The sequence below is a fragment of the Populus euphratica genome, unplaced genomic scaffold, assembly GCF_000495115.2.
Source record: "Populus euphratica unplaced genomic scaffold, PopEup_1.0 scaffold51.1, whole genome shotgun sequence".
NCBI classification, from domain to species: Eukaryota; Viridiplantae; Streptophyta; class Magnoliopsida; order Malpighiales; family Salicaceae; genus Populus; species Populus euphratica.
Window position 1 is genome coordinate 870,102 of NW_011499932.1, and position 14,180 is coordinate 884,281.

Here is a 14,180-nt window from a genome sequence, read left to right on the forward strand (position 1 = left end):
CAGCAGGACCCAAAGGACCAGATGTAGTTCTTACAGATTGATTGTCGGGTGTAGCACAGGGAATTTCACCAGAAACCTGAATACAGCACCCATATAAGCAGGATATTGCAAAAACAGCACACCTGACAATTATGTTTATTACTCGTTAAAAGGGAGACATGCCCCCTGAATTCTCTTTTCCAGAGAGAAAGTGGACTTGTTGAATCAGTAGAAGTTTCATTTTCAATTATATTTCTAGATAAGAAAACAAGAAAGACCCAACCTACAAGAAACTGGAAGCTCTCAAAGCACAAAACTTGTACTTGTAATACAAAGAATAGATTGTTTGCATTGTGGTCTTACTTTGCAAACCTGTATGATGGGGCTTAAAAATGATCAAAGCATCAACAGTGATGCTTTGGTTAACCACAACTAAAACTGTGTTTGTGGTCCTGGACCACCATGCATCAATGCCCAAAAACACCTTGATTGGACAAAGGTTAAAATTCCATAAGGAAATACAAAATCATGTGGGCAAGTTGAAACATTTATTGTTATTCTATCTATTTTGCATTACCCAGAATGTGCATATAAATGAACCATAAATTGGTCAATCTGCATACCGGCTGCCCATTCGTGAGAAGGGGAATTGGTTGAGATTCATGTCTAGAGGATGAAGAAAGTTCTATATCTTCACCCTGCCACTGATGCCTTGCCTTGCCAATGCCTTGGGCATAATTGAACTCATTCTCTAGATCATCAACATCATCTTCATCCTCATCTCCATCCACTCGAGGACTCCCTGAAAAATCCATATAACCCCAGCTGTTGATACATCACAAAACAACTGCATAACAGAATATAACCCAAAAGAAGAATGAACAAACAAGCTAACCTTTGTGCCTTCGATACCTAGTCTTACACTGAGGGCAAGACTGAGTCCCATCTTTTCGCTCGTACTCATAACAAGGACGGCAAACTGGGAAAGCACACTCATTGCAAGCAACAAAGAAGTCGCCATTCTCTGTAACTCCAACATTATCCCCACAAATCTGGCAAGTTTGTCCATTCAAGTTTTTGAGGGGTTTGGGCTGCATTATTCCACAGAAAAACACTGATTAGCATCCAGAAAATAAATATATTATTTTCAATTGCCACGGCAACAAAATAACAGCTAGCAATGTTGGAAATTTACTGGCACATTAAGTGAAGCAATCAAATCCAAAGCAAGGCACATTACGAGCCCGACATTCCACAAAAGAAAAAGGAAGCAAGATCAATTCACAGTGATATAACATCTTGAATAAGATGAAATCAAGAAAATTAAACACGAGCTCTTTCTTCTTGACATACTAGACATTGGAATTGCCGCCCTTTTAACATTTTACATGACATAAGGAACCTGATATAGCTTAAAGCATTCAAGTGATCCCGAGTAGAAAATATAAATATAGCTTAAAGCATTCAAGTCATCCCGAGTAGAAAATATAAACATTATCTGAAGCCACATGATCGGAATTGTCAGTTTATCATGGAATCCAGCTCAAAAATAAATAAATAAATAAAAATTCCAAAACAACAGCTTCCTTTGATTTACAGAAGTAGATCTTATTTAAAATTGCCATTAAAAAAAATTAAAAATCTCTCTGATGTAAACCACTACTGATCTTGGCTTAAGGACACTGTAATATCAAGAACAACAAAAGGGCCAAATCTCCTTAAAGGAATCAAGCTGAAATCAAGCTACAATCAAGATCAAACTGGACACTCATGTTCACAACGACCAACAACTAGATCAGGTGATTGCTAGTCAACGTAACAAAACAAAGCAGAATTATAAAAATTAACAAAACCCCACCCAAAAAAATTCACTGTCGCAAAATTCAAAATTCGGACCCACACAAACACACAGAAATGCAACCAAAACAAATCAAACCCGGAAAACACAAATGGAAAAAAAAAAAACTTAAAGGAAAGAAGACAAACCGCACTATCAGAGTCATGTCGAATCCGAACCAATTCATTCCTCCTGTAAGACCCAGCAACCATACCCGCATTTGCTTCCATCTTTTCTTTCTTCTCTCAAAGTCAATTCACACCCTCTTTTCTTAAAAGAAACATAGAGATAGGGAGATGGATCTGCGAGTAAAAAGGTAATAAGTACTTTGAGAGCACTCAATTCGTCATCTCTGACTGTCTCTTCTTTCTCTTCTTGTGAGCTTTGGTATTAGCGGGCTCTCTGTCTGTCTAGTGTCATGAGTGCTTCTGTCTTTTTATTATCTTCTTCTTTCATGTTTTTTTTTATATTATTATTATTATCCTTGTCTTTGTTTTTTTTTTTCTTTTATGTAATAAAAAAAAGGTTTCTCTTTCCCGCTTGGCTTGCCGTCCGATACAAGAAAGTCCAGCCTCGCATCGGCTTGCTGTCCTTTTAACTGTTCTAGGAAATTTATTACATTTTAAATTTACATTAAAACGAGATCAACATTTACCTAGGAATTGTGTTTTTTTATTTAGTATAAATATCTTACAAAATTATAAAATTTATTCGTGAGGCCCATCTTTATTTAAGAAAAAGAAATATGATTTTTGATGTATCAAATAATTCCCCGTAAATATCTTATTAAATAATTCAACCCGTTAAAAAATATATATTCTAAAAATATTTTATATTATATAAAGCGATTGGCTTTAATTTTCTGGAAATAAAGAGTTTTAATATATAATATAATTTAATTATTTAGGATTATAATATGTAATTAACTCTATTTAAATAAAATTATCAAATATAAAGCTATTTCAATACTTGCATGCCAGTAATTTTAGATATGATTTAAATCGCACAAGTAAAAATTTATAATACCTTCTTTGTTTTTTTTTTATCAACACATTACTTGTAGCATGAATGAAATTAGTCTCCTTGTAGCACCTAAATCTAGTATTGCTCTAGTTATTGCCTTCTGCTTTATTTCATTTTATTTTCTTACTATTAATTTATTTTAATTGTAATGTTTAATATTATATTAGTTTTCCCTTTAAAAAAATCTTTATCACCAAAAATAAACTTTCAAAACAACACATATTATTTCTTTGTTATTTTAACGGGGCAATACATACCTAATCACAAATATTAGCTGCATATTTTATTTATTTGTAACTGCAATCATCATTATTCATTTTACATGATTTAAACAAAATATTATTTTATAATTTTTAGTTTATTTTTAATATGGTCAAATATCAAGTGGATTTAACAGCTTTTTTTAGAGAAATGATTGAAGTAATGATAAAAGAAAATTCAAATTCTTTTAATTGATCCACTCCCTTCTTTGATAATATTTGTTTTTTAGTGAAATCATACTTTTAAAAGAAATTATTTTAATTTTTTCGATGATTTTATATTATTTTAATATATTAATATAAAAAATAAAAATATTATTTTAATATATTTTAAAACAAAAAACATTTCTAAAAATAATGTTACTGTGATATCAAATAATAATTCTACCTCTTAATTCTTATTTGGTTTGCGTTTCATATGGTTGTATGTAAATTTTATTTTATTTTTTAAAAATTAATATTTTATAATTTTAAATTTTTTTATTGATATTAAAAATAATTTTTAAAAAATATATTATTATGATATTTTTTAAAACAAATATTATTTTAAAACCAATAGTTACTTCATTTGTTAAAGAAAAGTGAGGCAGTGGATTGGGAAGCCGAGAAGCTCGAGCTGGAGCCGAAGAATACTCAGCTGGAGCCACGTCATAAAGAGCTAGAACGTCTCTTTCCCATTATAACTAAGTCCTAATTTCTCGAGGACGTGTTGTAATATGATTTGCTTGACCGTACAGTAGCAGTCGTTGTATCATGACTACGTAAGTTAAAACCAACCATAATGCGACACTTATCAGTGTCTGTCTGTTGGACTGTTGTTTGCCAAGAAAGCGACAAAAATAGCTGAACATGATTTTTGCTGTTGCCTAAGTATTTACCGGCTACTGTCGGTAGCTTGGGTTTTCTACTCCGGTGGCTGTCGGTGGACTCCAATGGGTTCATTCTAATTTTTCTGCCAATATGGTTTCTTTTTTAGAGTATTAATTTTACAAATTTTTTTAGATTAATACGAATGTTTAGTAAACGTATATTTATTTTAAGTGATTTTATAGACTTGCCATTATATAAATTTTTAATATTTATTTCCTTTTTAGAGTATTTATTTCTTAAATAAGTGTTGATATAATTATATTGAGAGATCTGAATTGGTGATGCGTTTTCTTTAGGAAATTACCAAATTGATTTTATCTTCCAAGATAGTCTATTTTCCTTATTTAGTGTTTTTTTCTGTTGAAAAAAAAATCAATTTTAGATTTCATCCTCAAATTTCACTTTTAATAATTTTATAACTCAATAGATATTTTTATTTTTTATTTTTAAAAAATCCCAAATTAAATCTAAAGTTATTAAATCTAGTTCGGTGCAAATTTAGGTGACTTATTATGCTGATTAATCTAAATTAATACAAAACAATTAAATCTAGTTCGGTGCAAATTTAGGTAACTCATTATGCTGATTAATCTAGATTAATACAAAACAATTTTAAAAAATATCATTTTAATATGTGAAAAAAAAAAACAAAAACAAAATTTCAGTTTTTTTAGATTAAAATAAATTTTAACTGAATAATAAATTAACTTGTCGTGTCAATAAAATCACACCATATCAATTTATACCCGAATTAATTTATAACCAGGCTCAAATTATACACTGAATCAGGGTGTTTAACACTGGTTCAATCATCTTCCCTTTAAACTAACCTCTCAGCATTTTCAAAATTACATTTTCTACTGGATAATTCACACACACACACTCACAACACCGTCTATGGTAGGACCACCATCTTCATCACCCTGCGCTCGTGCCACGGCAGATCTGATATAAAAAACTGGCAATAAAATTGGCATGGAGCCCAGCAAAAGGAGGGAGGAAGAAAAGGACCAGATTGTTATGGAATTACATGCTTCGGAATCAAGCTTTGTCGATGTCCGATGGACACCACTTCCATATATTACTTTGTTTCAAAGTCCTCTCCATGCATACCGGAAAATATGTTTTAAAAAGTGTTCGGGAGAGGGGGGTGCAAGCAGATTCAGATAAAAAATTATTATTTGAAAATATCTTTGTAAAACTCAGAATCCAAGTACTGAATTAATATGTGACGTAGAGTTTAACAACAAGATTATAGCTGAAATGATAAATTAAATCAATTAGTTTTATTATTTTGCTTAATCAAACTTATGATAATTTAGAGATATTATTCTTTTCATGTTGATGTCATCCTCGATACTAAATCTTTAATTGCTACATCAAATATGTCGCTTGATAAATTATTGAGAATATTAGGTGATTGACTTAATTGAAATATATTAAAATTACAATTCAAATTACTTAAATAATATTACAAGTCGTGGTTAATTAAGTTTATTATATTAACATACCAACATGTAATGACGAGAATGCAAATTCATTATCTAAATCAACAAAAAATAATAATATTAATATTTTGAATCTCTACTTAAATAGCATGCCTAAACAAAACAAAAAAAAAAACCTTTTTTTAATATAAAGTTGGCCTAGTTTTCAAATAACTTTCAAAGAAAGAATTACATAGACACATTACAAGCAGATAGTCCATTTAAGGTAAATGATAATGCTTAGAAGTTATTAACATGAAATCTCGATGGAATATTACATCTGTTTTGTATTGCTAAAACATTTATATCATATTAATATTATATTAATATTAGCACTTTAATAGTGTTATGGTTGATAGGAAAGATGAGAATGATAGAGATGATGAGGATACTGAATTAATTGAGAGTGTTAATCAATAAACAACCTTACATATGACATCTCTCTCCTCAATATGAGGCTGTTTGTGTGGGTGATCAATTTGAGGTTCTTCTCCTCAATTATTGCTTCTATTTACTTGGCACCATCTTCGAAAAGGCATACATAGCTATATGCATTTTCATTGGACTTGGTCTTTGATTTCGCTCTTTCATTGCATATTTGAAGGAAAGAACATGGATATTATTTTTATGGCTGGACTGGTCATTGTTAAATGGCAGAATAAAAATCCATATTTCCTTCATCGCTCTCCTTCAAATTTCTGAAATTGGCACTAGATATCAATCTGCAATGGTTTTTTTTTTTTTTTTCCCAGGAAGAATCTATCTCATATGAAATCGCCGGCCAAATAATAGGAAAAATAAATAAATTCTCGTAACCTGGCATTAAAATTCAACCCTAATCAGCAAGCCCGGAAGCACACATAATGGCCGGTGTTCAATGCTTTTCTTCTCCATGCTTACAAACTAACCAGCCCTTTTAACTAGGGTCACTATTTGCATCACATTGCCCTCATGACTTGGTCACTCTAAAATTTAAAGAATTTGCGATGGTGCCTGGCTTTAAGGGGGTAAAAAACATGAAGGGACCAGATTGCCATGTTATAACACGCTTCAAGATCAAGCTTGGCTAAGGTCCTATAGTCATACTACTTCCATGCACGATAATTCACAAAGGCATAATATCATCTGAAATTATCTCTCGTCTAAACACTCATCTTCATGAAGAGCCATCTGCATTAGCACTATTGCTGCCTCCTCTCCTGCTTGCTGTTGTGTTCTTCAGTATCTGCAACAAAATGTAAAACCATTTCATGATCGAAGAATAAAAACATCAATAGATTTCAGCGCAAGAAATCAGAAAGATTTGAGCTTCAAGCAATTTTTCCATGCAATATGGTTTTTGGATGTCATTGGGGTTTTTCAAATCATGCAACCATTAAATGGGTTCCAGAAACAGCCCCATTAAGAAAAACTCAGATAGTATATTGTTGCCCAGTTCAGCCCTATTGCAGATGATGGATGGAGCACTGTCCAATATTGGCCTACCACCACCAGTCCACCACCAACTAGAGGTCTTCTCAAAGCCCAAGGAACTCCCACCATGCCTAGTGCGCCATGGTAAGTAGGAATCAAAAGATTCAAAATACGGCAAGGTTTTGAAAGACAAGAATTCAAAGGGACAGTAATTGACAGGTGACATTCAAATGCACATGCTACAACATTGGTGGCAACTGGACATGACCAAGTGGGTATGCTAATTGCTATATACTCGTTGTTAAAAAAATCTTCTTATTTTGTGTCTTTATCAGACCTAACATTCCATCACAACAGCCAAAAAAAATAAAAAACATCAAACAAAATATCAGTCATGAAAACTAAAGATATGGTCATATGCCTCGTGTGAGCTCACCTACTTACTCCCCGTAACGATAAGTTCATGAACCTCCTTTTCTTTCTTCAAGTCAGGCCTTTCATTTTCAATTTCTTCTCTCTTAAATACGCAACAAGATGCCAAGATCCTATATATCTCATTATCATTGCACTCATTCACCGATCATCCATGTTGATTATTTGCATAATTTTATTTTATTTTTCCAATTTAGATATCACAATGTCATAGCCTCCTGGTAATAAACTAATATTATCATAAGTATTTTTTAAAAATATAAATTTTAAAAAATTAAATTATTATTTGATATTTGATAACTTAATAAAAAATAAATTAAAAAATATTTTTTAATATTTAATTATATTATAAAAAATAACTTATTAATATTTTATTTTTTAAAATTTATTAAAATAATAAAAAATAAACCTTACAAATTAAAAATAAAATATAATTTCATAAATTATCTCAAATAAAATAAATAAAAATTAAAATAATAAAAATTAATTTTTTTAAAAAAAAATAACAAATTTTAAAAAATATTTTCATTTAAATTTTTTTTAAAAATCAAATCAAAATTTTTAATTAAAAAATATTTTTTATTGATAAATTTTTTAATAAAAAAAAATATAATTTAAAATATAATTTTTCAAAATCACTTCACGTAAAAAAACAAACATGTAACAAGAAAAAAATTGATGCAAGGATGGGACTATGGAAACATACATGTCTAAGCATTTGATTCTCATTCTGCAAGGTAGAAAGCTTCTCTTCAAGCTCAGAATTCTTCTTTTCCAAGTCTTTAACTCGTGTTTCCAACTCAGTCAAGTACACCTTCTTCCTTTCCCTTGCTTGCTGGGCTGATACTCTATTCCTCAACAACCTGATGAATTTCCAGTACCACCCCCCCACAAAACACTAATTATCACCAAATCAACACGATCATTTATTCCTCTGGTTCTGAGCCCCACATTAAACGGCTAGAAGGGGTAAAGCAGTGAACTCGAATCATTACCTCTTTAGCCTCTTGTTTTCTTTGTCTGCTGGACTCCTACCTCTCTTTCTCTGACTTTGTCCCTCTCCTGCAGGCTGCACTCTGCCCGGACCGGCAATTGAACCGGTCTCTCTGCCAGAGGCTGATGTCCCGGCCGGTTCACCGCTCATCTCTGGCACTCTTCTTATTTCCTCATCACTCTCCATACCTAAAATTAACAAAACAAAACACAAAAAATTATAAAATCTAAACATAAACAGTGCAATATGAAAGTTTCGATCTTTAAGGGATCTTATGAGAAAATTGAAGAAAAATTGGGGACCCATTTGAGAAAATTAATGATTCTAAAAAACCCAGATTGGAAAGATTTTGAGATACTTGAAGATCCTGGAGAAATAAATAAAAATAAAAGACTGTGACTTTACTGCAAGTGATTTCTAGCAGAAATAGCAAGACTTTCATTACAAAAAACCCAGATGAGAATTTTGAAAGTTTATTTGAAATAACGAAGAAAAGCAATAAAATTTGAAAAATGCAATAAAATTTAATAAAGAAACTGCTTTAATTCCATTTTAAAGTCAAAAGGATATTGCAGAGGGGAAAAAAAAAAAGACAGAGAGAGAGAGAAATGAGACCTTCTTTGACTTCAAGTTGAGGAGCAGAACTTGAAGATCTCTCACTGCTAGACGGAAAAGAATATGCAGGAATTGAACTGGCTGCTTGGTCTTGCATTTTTGTATTTTTTTCTTTAAAGATCAGAGAGAAAGAAGCGATTTTTTTTAATGGCTTCTAGAGAGAGAAAAAAGAGCGGGATATTAATGCAGAGAGAGCACAGAGAGAATTACAACCATTAGATTTGATTTTAATCGGACCATGGAGACATGGAAATCGTGGAAGCATATAAGCCATGACAAGATACGTAAATCAAAGGATTGTTTGTTATAATCGTGGAGGAATGTGGACTGTTGGATTGGGTTTAATCTGATGATTGGCATCGAAGATGGAAGAGGCGTGCGGTGACTTAGGACCATATCATGTTTTTTGGCTTAAGGTGGCCGTCTGTCTTGGTTTTGGGAAAAAAAAATAAAAAATTATTTGCGTGTTGATATTAGATGCCATGACGAGGTGGAGAGTACGTATTTTCTATATTTGGACATGTGCATGTGACAACCATGTGCAATCTTACTTGAAATTTAAGTTGAAATCATAGTTAGCTTTGACGAATCAAAAAAATAAAGTTTATTTTTTAATAATTAAAATAATATTATTTGATAAAAAAAACCAATGTTTTTTTTACTATATTAATGAAAGAACGAGTTGATTTGAATTTTTAATTAAATTAAATTAAATTAAATTAATTTTTTCAGCCAGATTAATCTAAATTTTAAATTAATTGAGTTCTATGCTTGTTTAGATTTTATAACTAGACTCGATCTAGTTTATTGGAATCTAACCACCATTTTGACTGATTAAGTTGTTTTGGTGGAGAAGGTGATGAACACTTCATTGTTCTCTTCGACAAGGAACCATATATGATCTGTCTATCCCTCCTTTGAGAGTTGAAATGTTGGTGTCAAGGGAGTTGGTTTGGCGATGGAAACTTCTGTAATCCTCCTTTTAATTAGCAACTTAATTATGTTAGGCAGGGGCGGCGCCACCTTGTGGTCAAGAAAAACACTTTATAACGCCACTGATTTAACCTTGACCCGTGACCAAAACCCTAATTAAAATATAATGATTATAACAGAAGTTTGGTGTTAGGGACAGACATGTTCGTGATCCAATTAAACTTCCCCTGGCGGCTCTGATCAATAACTCGCCAACATGATCTATAATCTAGGGTGGCTTCTAAATTAATTAAGTGAAAATTGAATTTAATTTGACTTTTTTTAAAAAAAAATCAGAGTAATATTGCTTTATTTAAATTTTTTAAGCGATAGACATTTATTTATATAACTTGTGACCTAGATTAAACCAGTATTTCATATTATGTCAAAGTAATGATATTTTTTTTTAAAAAAATATTTTTAATGTTAATTTATTAAAATAATTTTAAATTAAAAAGTAATATTTCTTAAAAAAAGCACGACGATGACAAGGGCAACAGGTTATGATAATATTTTTATCAAACGTGAACTATGAGGTCAGTGGTGAAATTAGAAACTCTGACGAATGGAGGGAACACGTGTAGATAAAAATAAATACAAATATCAATTTATTTAAGTCATTTCTTGTCCTAGAAAATCAATGTATGAATTAACTATCTCTACTTCGTTATCTGTACTTGCATAATTTAATTATTTTTATTTCATAAAATAAAAGAGTCATCATAAACAGTGGCAACCCTAGATCACTTACCCATGGTAGGTAGGATGCGGGTTAAGTTTTTATTTAAAATAAAAAAAATATTTAAATATTGTTCATAATTTTTTTTAAAAAAAAATTAATAATGTTAGGATTGATCTAATGCTATCCATTTAATTTTATGAATTTAAAAACAACTCAGACGATTTGTAAAAACATGGTTTAATCAATATTTTTTCAATAACATATCTTTTTTTAATGTTAAAAATATATTGAATTAGATTAGGTTACTCTAGACTAGCATATCAAATTCACAACCTGATATCATTTTTTAATTTAAAAATTATTAAATTGAATTAGATAAGTCTAGACTAATATATCAAATTCACAACTTGAGTTATACAATTATAATAATCTCATGAAAAGTAAATTAAAATAAATTAAAAAGCATAATTTTCAATCAATTCAGTGTTGAAGGATTTCTCATAAAAAATAAATTAAAATAAATTAGAAAGCATAATTTTCAATCAATTCAGTGTTGAAGGATTTAACTTGAAAGAAAAATCAATTTAGAATATCACCTAAAAAATCGACTAGAATTAACTTGTCAAGCCGATGATCCGGGTCATAAGACCGAGATAACCCGATAAAAAACAAATAAAATGAAATAACAAAGTTCAATTCTTGATCAGCTTAATGTTAAATAATACTGTTAGAAAAATCAATTCAAACAATAACATAAAAATTACTTTGGCCAGTCTGTCAAACTCATGACCTAAGTCATGAGATCGGGATAATTTCACTAAAAAATCACATAATTTAACTTTGATTAATCTACTAAATTTGTGATCTTTTGTTATGAAATTAAGATAATTTCACACAAAAAAAAATTATAAAATTTAATTTCAAAATGAATTTATCGAACCCAATTTTAAACGATAAAAATTATAAAAATTTTAATTAGAAAATGAGTTAAATTAACCTAGGTTAACTAATTAAGCATTTTTCTCGTGTCATGAGGTCAGAATAACCTGATAAAAAATAAATCATGAAGTCTAGTCTTAAATAAAAAACAATAGTACTTGATGAAATTAAGGAGAAAGTCAATTAAAAAAAGGAAAAAAAACAAGTCAACTACATTAACCCACCAAATACAAGCCAATAGATGGAAACAACCCAATAAAAAATAAATTCAATGTTAAAGGATTCGTGACTCAGGTCATAAAATCACGATAACTTTTTATAAATAAAAAAAATAATTCAATTTAGTTGGGGTTAAAATTTTAAAACTTGCAAATTTGATCACAGGACAAAGATATCATCATAAAAAATAGATTAAAATAGATTATAAATCTTAGTTCTCAATTATCTAAATATTAAATGATAAAATTAAAAAAAAATAACATAAAAAACAACTTGAGTTGCCCATCAAGTTTTATTCCAGGGTCACGAGGCCAAAATAAACTAATAGATATCAATTAAAATAAAACATGAAATTTAATTTTTAATTTAATATTAAATAATAAAATAAATAAAATTCACATCATTTTTAATTTTTTTTAGAAAAGAAATCGAACCCCACCAACATGGTTTGCTATGAAAGCCAGCTTGATTTATTAGAGGCCGAGTCGATAGATCCCATGTTTACCCGCTAATCTTGACTAAGTTCAGTAATATTAATGAAAAATTCCTCGCAGTAGCGCGGCTGCAACTGACTAGTCTACCCTGCTCACGTTCCAAACTCTAATAAATGGTGTTTGAGAGCATGTAGCACATCCACCTACCAAGGATAGGGATTTGTTTCTTGCAAAACTTCAGTCATATCACTTCCTATAAAGGGGTTTGTCTCTGTTTAATTTGTAGTATCAACACTACAAACGACTTGAATTGTCCAGGGAAAAGATCCATCAATGGCTTTATTACAATGGCTGAAAGAGTGCTCCAAAACTGCCTTGTTCGTTTTTTTTTAATTAACGTGGGTGTCCGAGCTAGCTTGCGTACAGCATGCCTAATCCCACGAATCCTGAAATTAACGACCATATAAGCCTCCAGTAGTCATTATATGAATAACCAAGAACTCAAATCTAAAATTACATAAAAAACAAACCCCTTAATCCCAGCTATGTTTGTCTTAACAATGACTTTGAGAGTCTGCCACGACCATGTCTTGCAGGTGTCCTCTTTTTAGCCGTGGTCCCATGCATGAAACCTCTCAGCAAAATCCGTTAAAGATCTTTCCAGGACTTGAATGGTCATTTTCTCCAGTACCAGGAATATATACCCTTGAATTTTTAAGAATAATGCCACTTGCATCCCTAGCGAAGTCATATAGGCTTGCTTTGCTGTTTTCACATTCCAGTGATTCTCCACTCTCTCTCTCTCTCTCGCTCTCTCGCTCTTTTGTTTCCTGCTTTAACCATGTATGGATACTGCCTTCTTTTGCTGCTTTTGGTGAAGAAATTATATGAGCTTGTGAGTTTCACTTGTGCCGGGCATTAAGCTGATGGCAAATTGTATCTTTTTTTTTTAATGTTAATTCGGGTATTTTCCGTATATCTTAATTAATCTTATAAGTTTTGTAGTTACCAAATATGTAAATTTTTAATAATTCTTATAAAAAATAAATCTAAAATCTAAAATGTTAAAAAATAAATCTAAAATCTAAAATGTTAAAAAATAAATCTAAAATCTAAAATGTTAAAAAATAAATCTAAAATCTAAAATGTTAAAAAATAAATCTAAAATCTAAAATGTTAAAAAATAAATCTAAAATCTAAAATCTTATCCGTTAAGCTGCCTTTTAGTTATGCACATTGTATCTTCCACAGCTCGAACATGACCAAGGAAGTTCATGTTAGCTAAGAAAATTTCTTGGCAGGAGTCTTAAAAGCAAGGTATGATTAACGCTATACTACTTGTATGTAAGAGAACCCTTCTTTCCTCATCTCCACGCATCTCCAGATTATTGCAGCCACTGAAAGCGAATGATTCACATGTTTTGTCTAAATGCATTGACGAAGACAAGGTAGGAGTTGTCTTGTAATATTATAAAGGGGAATTTAACCATATTATATCACATTGAGCATAATACATAAAGGAATTGCAATCATTGTAAGGAATAATACAAGTTTAGCCTAATGGCACTCTCTTTTGCTAAGCAAGAGAAAGAGACATGACTCGATATTGAGATTGCCACTATTATGGTTGCTAAACTAAAAGAAGCGAAAGATGCAAGCAGCTACATGACATGACTTCCGTAGCTGATCTTCCTTAAAAATCACTTGTTGCTAAAAAGTAAATTCGAAAGCAGTTTTCTTCTTATTGATTTGGATTTAGGGATGCCTAGAGGCTTCCCAAAAGCTTTCGAAGATTGATTCATGAGGGCAGTCGAAAAACTGCGAGGGAAAGCTGCGGGTGCCGCCGCCTTCAAGTTGCTGGGATCTGTCACGTCAACCACTCTAGCACTCTGGCATGGCCTCAGTTCCTTGTGGTCTACCTTGTCCTCTTTTAAGAAACATTTATCTTCCCATACCACTCCAGATGAACCCTGCCTCCTAAAAGCAGTTGATCTTTGCAAAGTTGCCATGCCCTTAATTCTTGG

At 31.1% G+C, this 14,180-nt stretch overlaps 2 protein-coding genes across 4 annotated transcripts in view; both read right to left on the minus strand.

Moving 5' to 3' along the window:
- The window catches only part of LOC105136174 (cellulose synthase A catalytic subunit 1 [UDP-forming]), a 7,352-nt gene extending 5,091 nt beyond the window's left edge, over nucleotides 1–2,261 (minus strand). Inside the window, exons 1-4 of the mRNA XM_011041407.1 lie at nucleotides 1,966–2,261; nucleotides 875–1,070; nucleotides 603–781; nucleotides 1–76 (exon numbers count right to left, since the gene is read on the minus strand). The exon at nucleotides 1–76 is cut by the window's left edge and continues 84 nt beyond it. Of these exons, the coding sequence (XP_011039709.1) occupies nucleotides 1–76; nucleotides 603–781; nucleotides 875–1,070; nucleotides 1,966–2,046 (532 nt within the window). The 5' untranslated portion in view covers nucleotides 2,047–2,261. The remainder of the gene's footprint in view (nucleotides 77–602; nucleotides 782–874; nucleotides 1,071–1,965) is intronic.
- Nucleotides 2,262–5,944: 3,683 nt separating this feature from the next.
- On the minus strand, nucleotides 5,945–9,085 carry LOC105136175 (transcription factor HY5-like). 3 transcript variants are annotated; one of them, XR_844308.1, is made up of 5 exons: nucleotides 8,911–9,082; nucleotides 8,297–8,483; nucleotides 8,008–8,164; nucleotides 6,273–6,681; nucleotides 5,945–6,021 (listed from the first exon to the last, which is right to left on the minus strand). XR_844308.1 is itself a non-coding variant. In XM_011041409.1 (4 exons), exons 1-4 carry the CDS (start codon nucleotides 9,005–9,007, stop codon nucleotides 6,613–6,615), a joined length of 510 nt encoding a protein of 169 aa, XP_011039711.1. In that variant the 5' UTR covers nucleotides 9,008–9,082; the 3' UTR covers nucleotides 6,246–6,612. The 3 variants fall into 3 exon arrangements, 2 of the variants coding, with proteins under 2 accessions (XP_011039711.1, XP_011039712.1); XM_011041409.1 differs by lacking the exon at nucleotides 5,945–6,021 and having other exon boundaries at nucleotides 6,246–6,681; XM_011041410.1 differs by lacking the exons at nucleotides 5,945–6,021; nucleotides 6,273–6,681 and adding an exon at nucleotides 6,688–7,540 and having other exon boundaries at nucleotides 7,964–8,164; nucleotides 8,911–9,085.
- Between the last annotated feature and the right edge of the window lie 5,095 nt (nucleotides 9,086–14,180).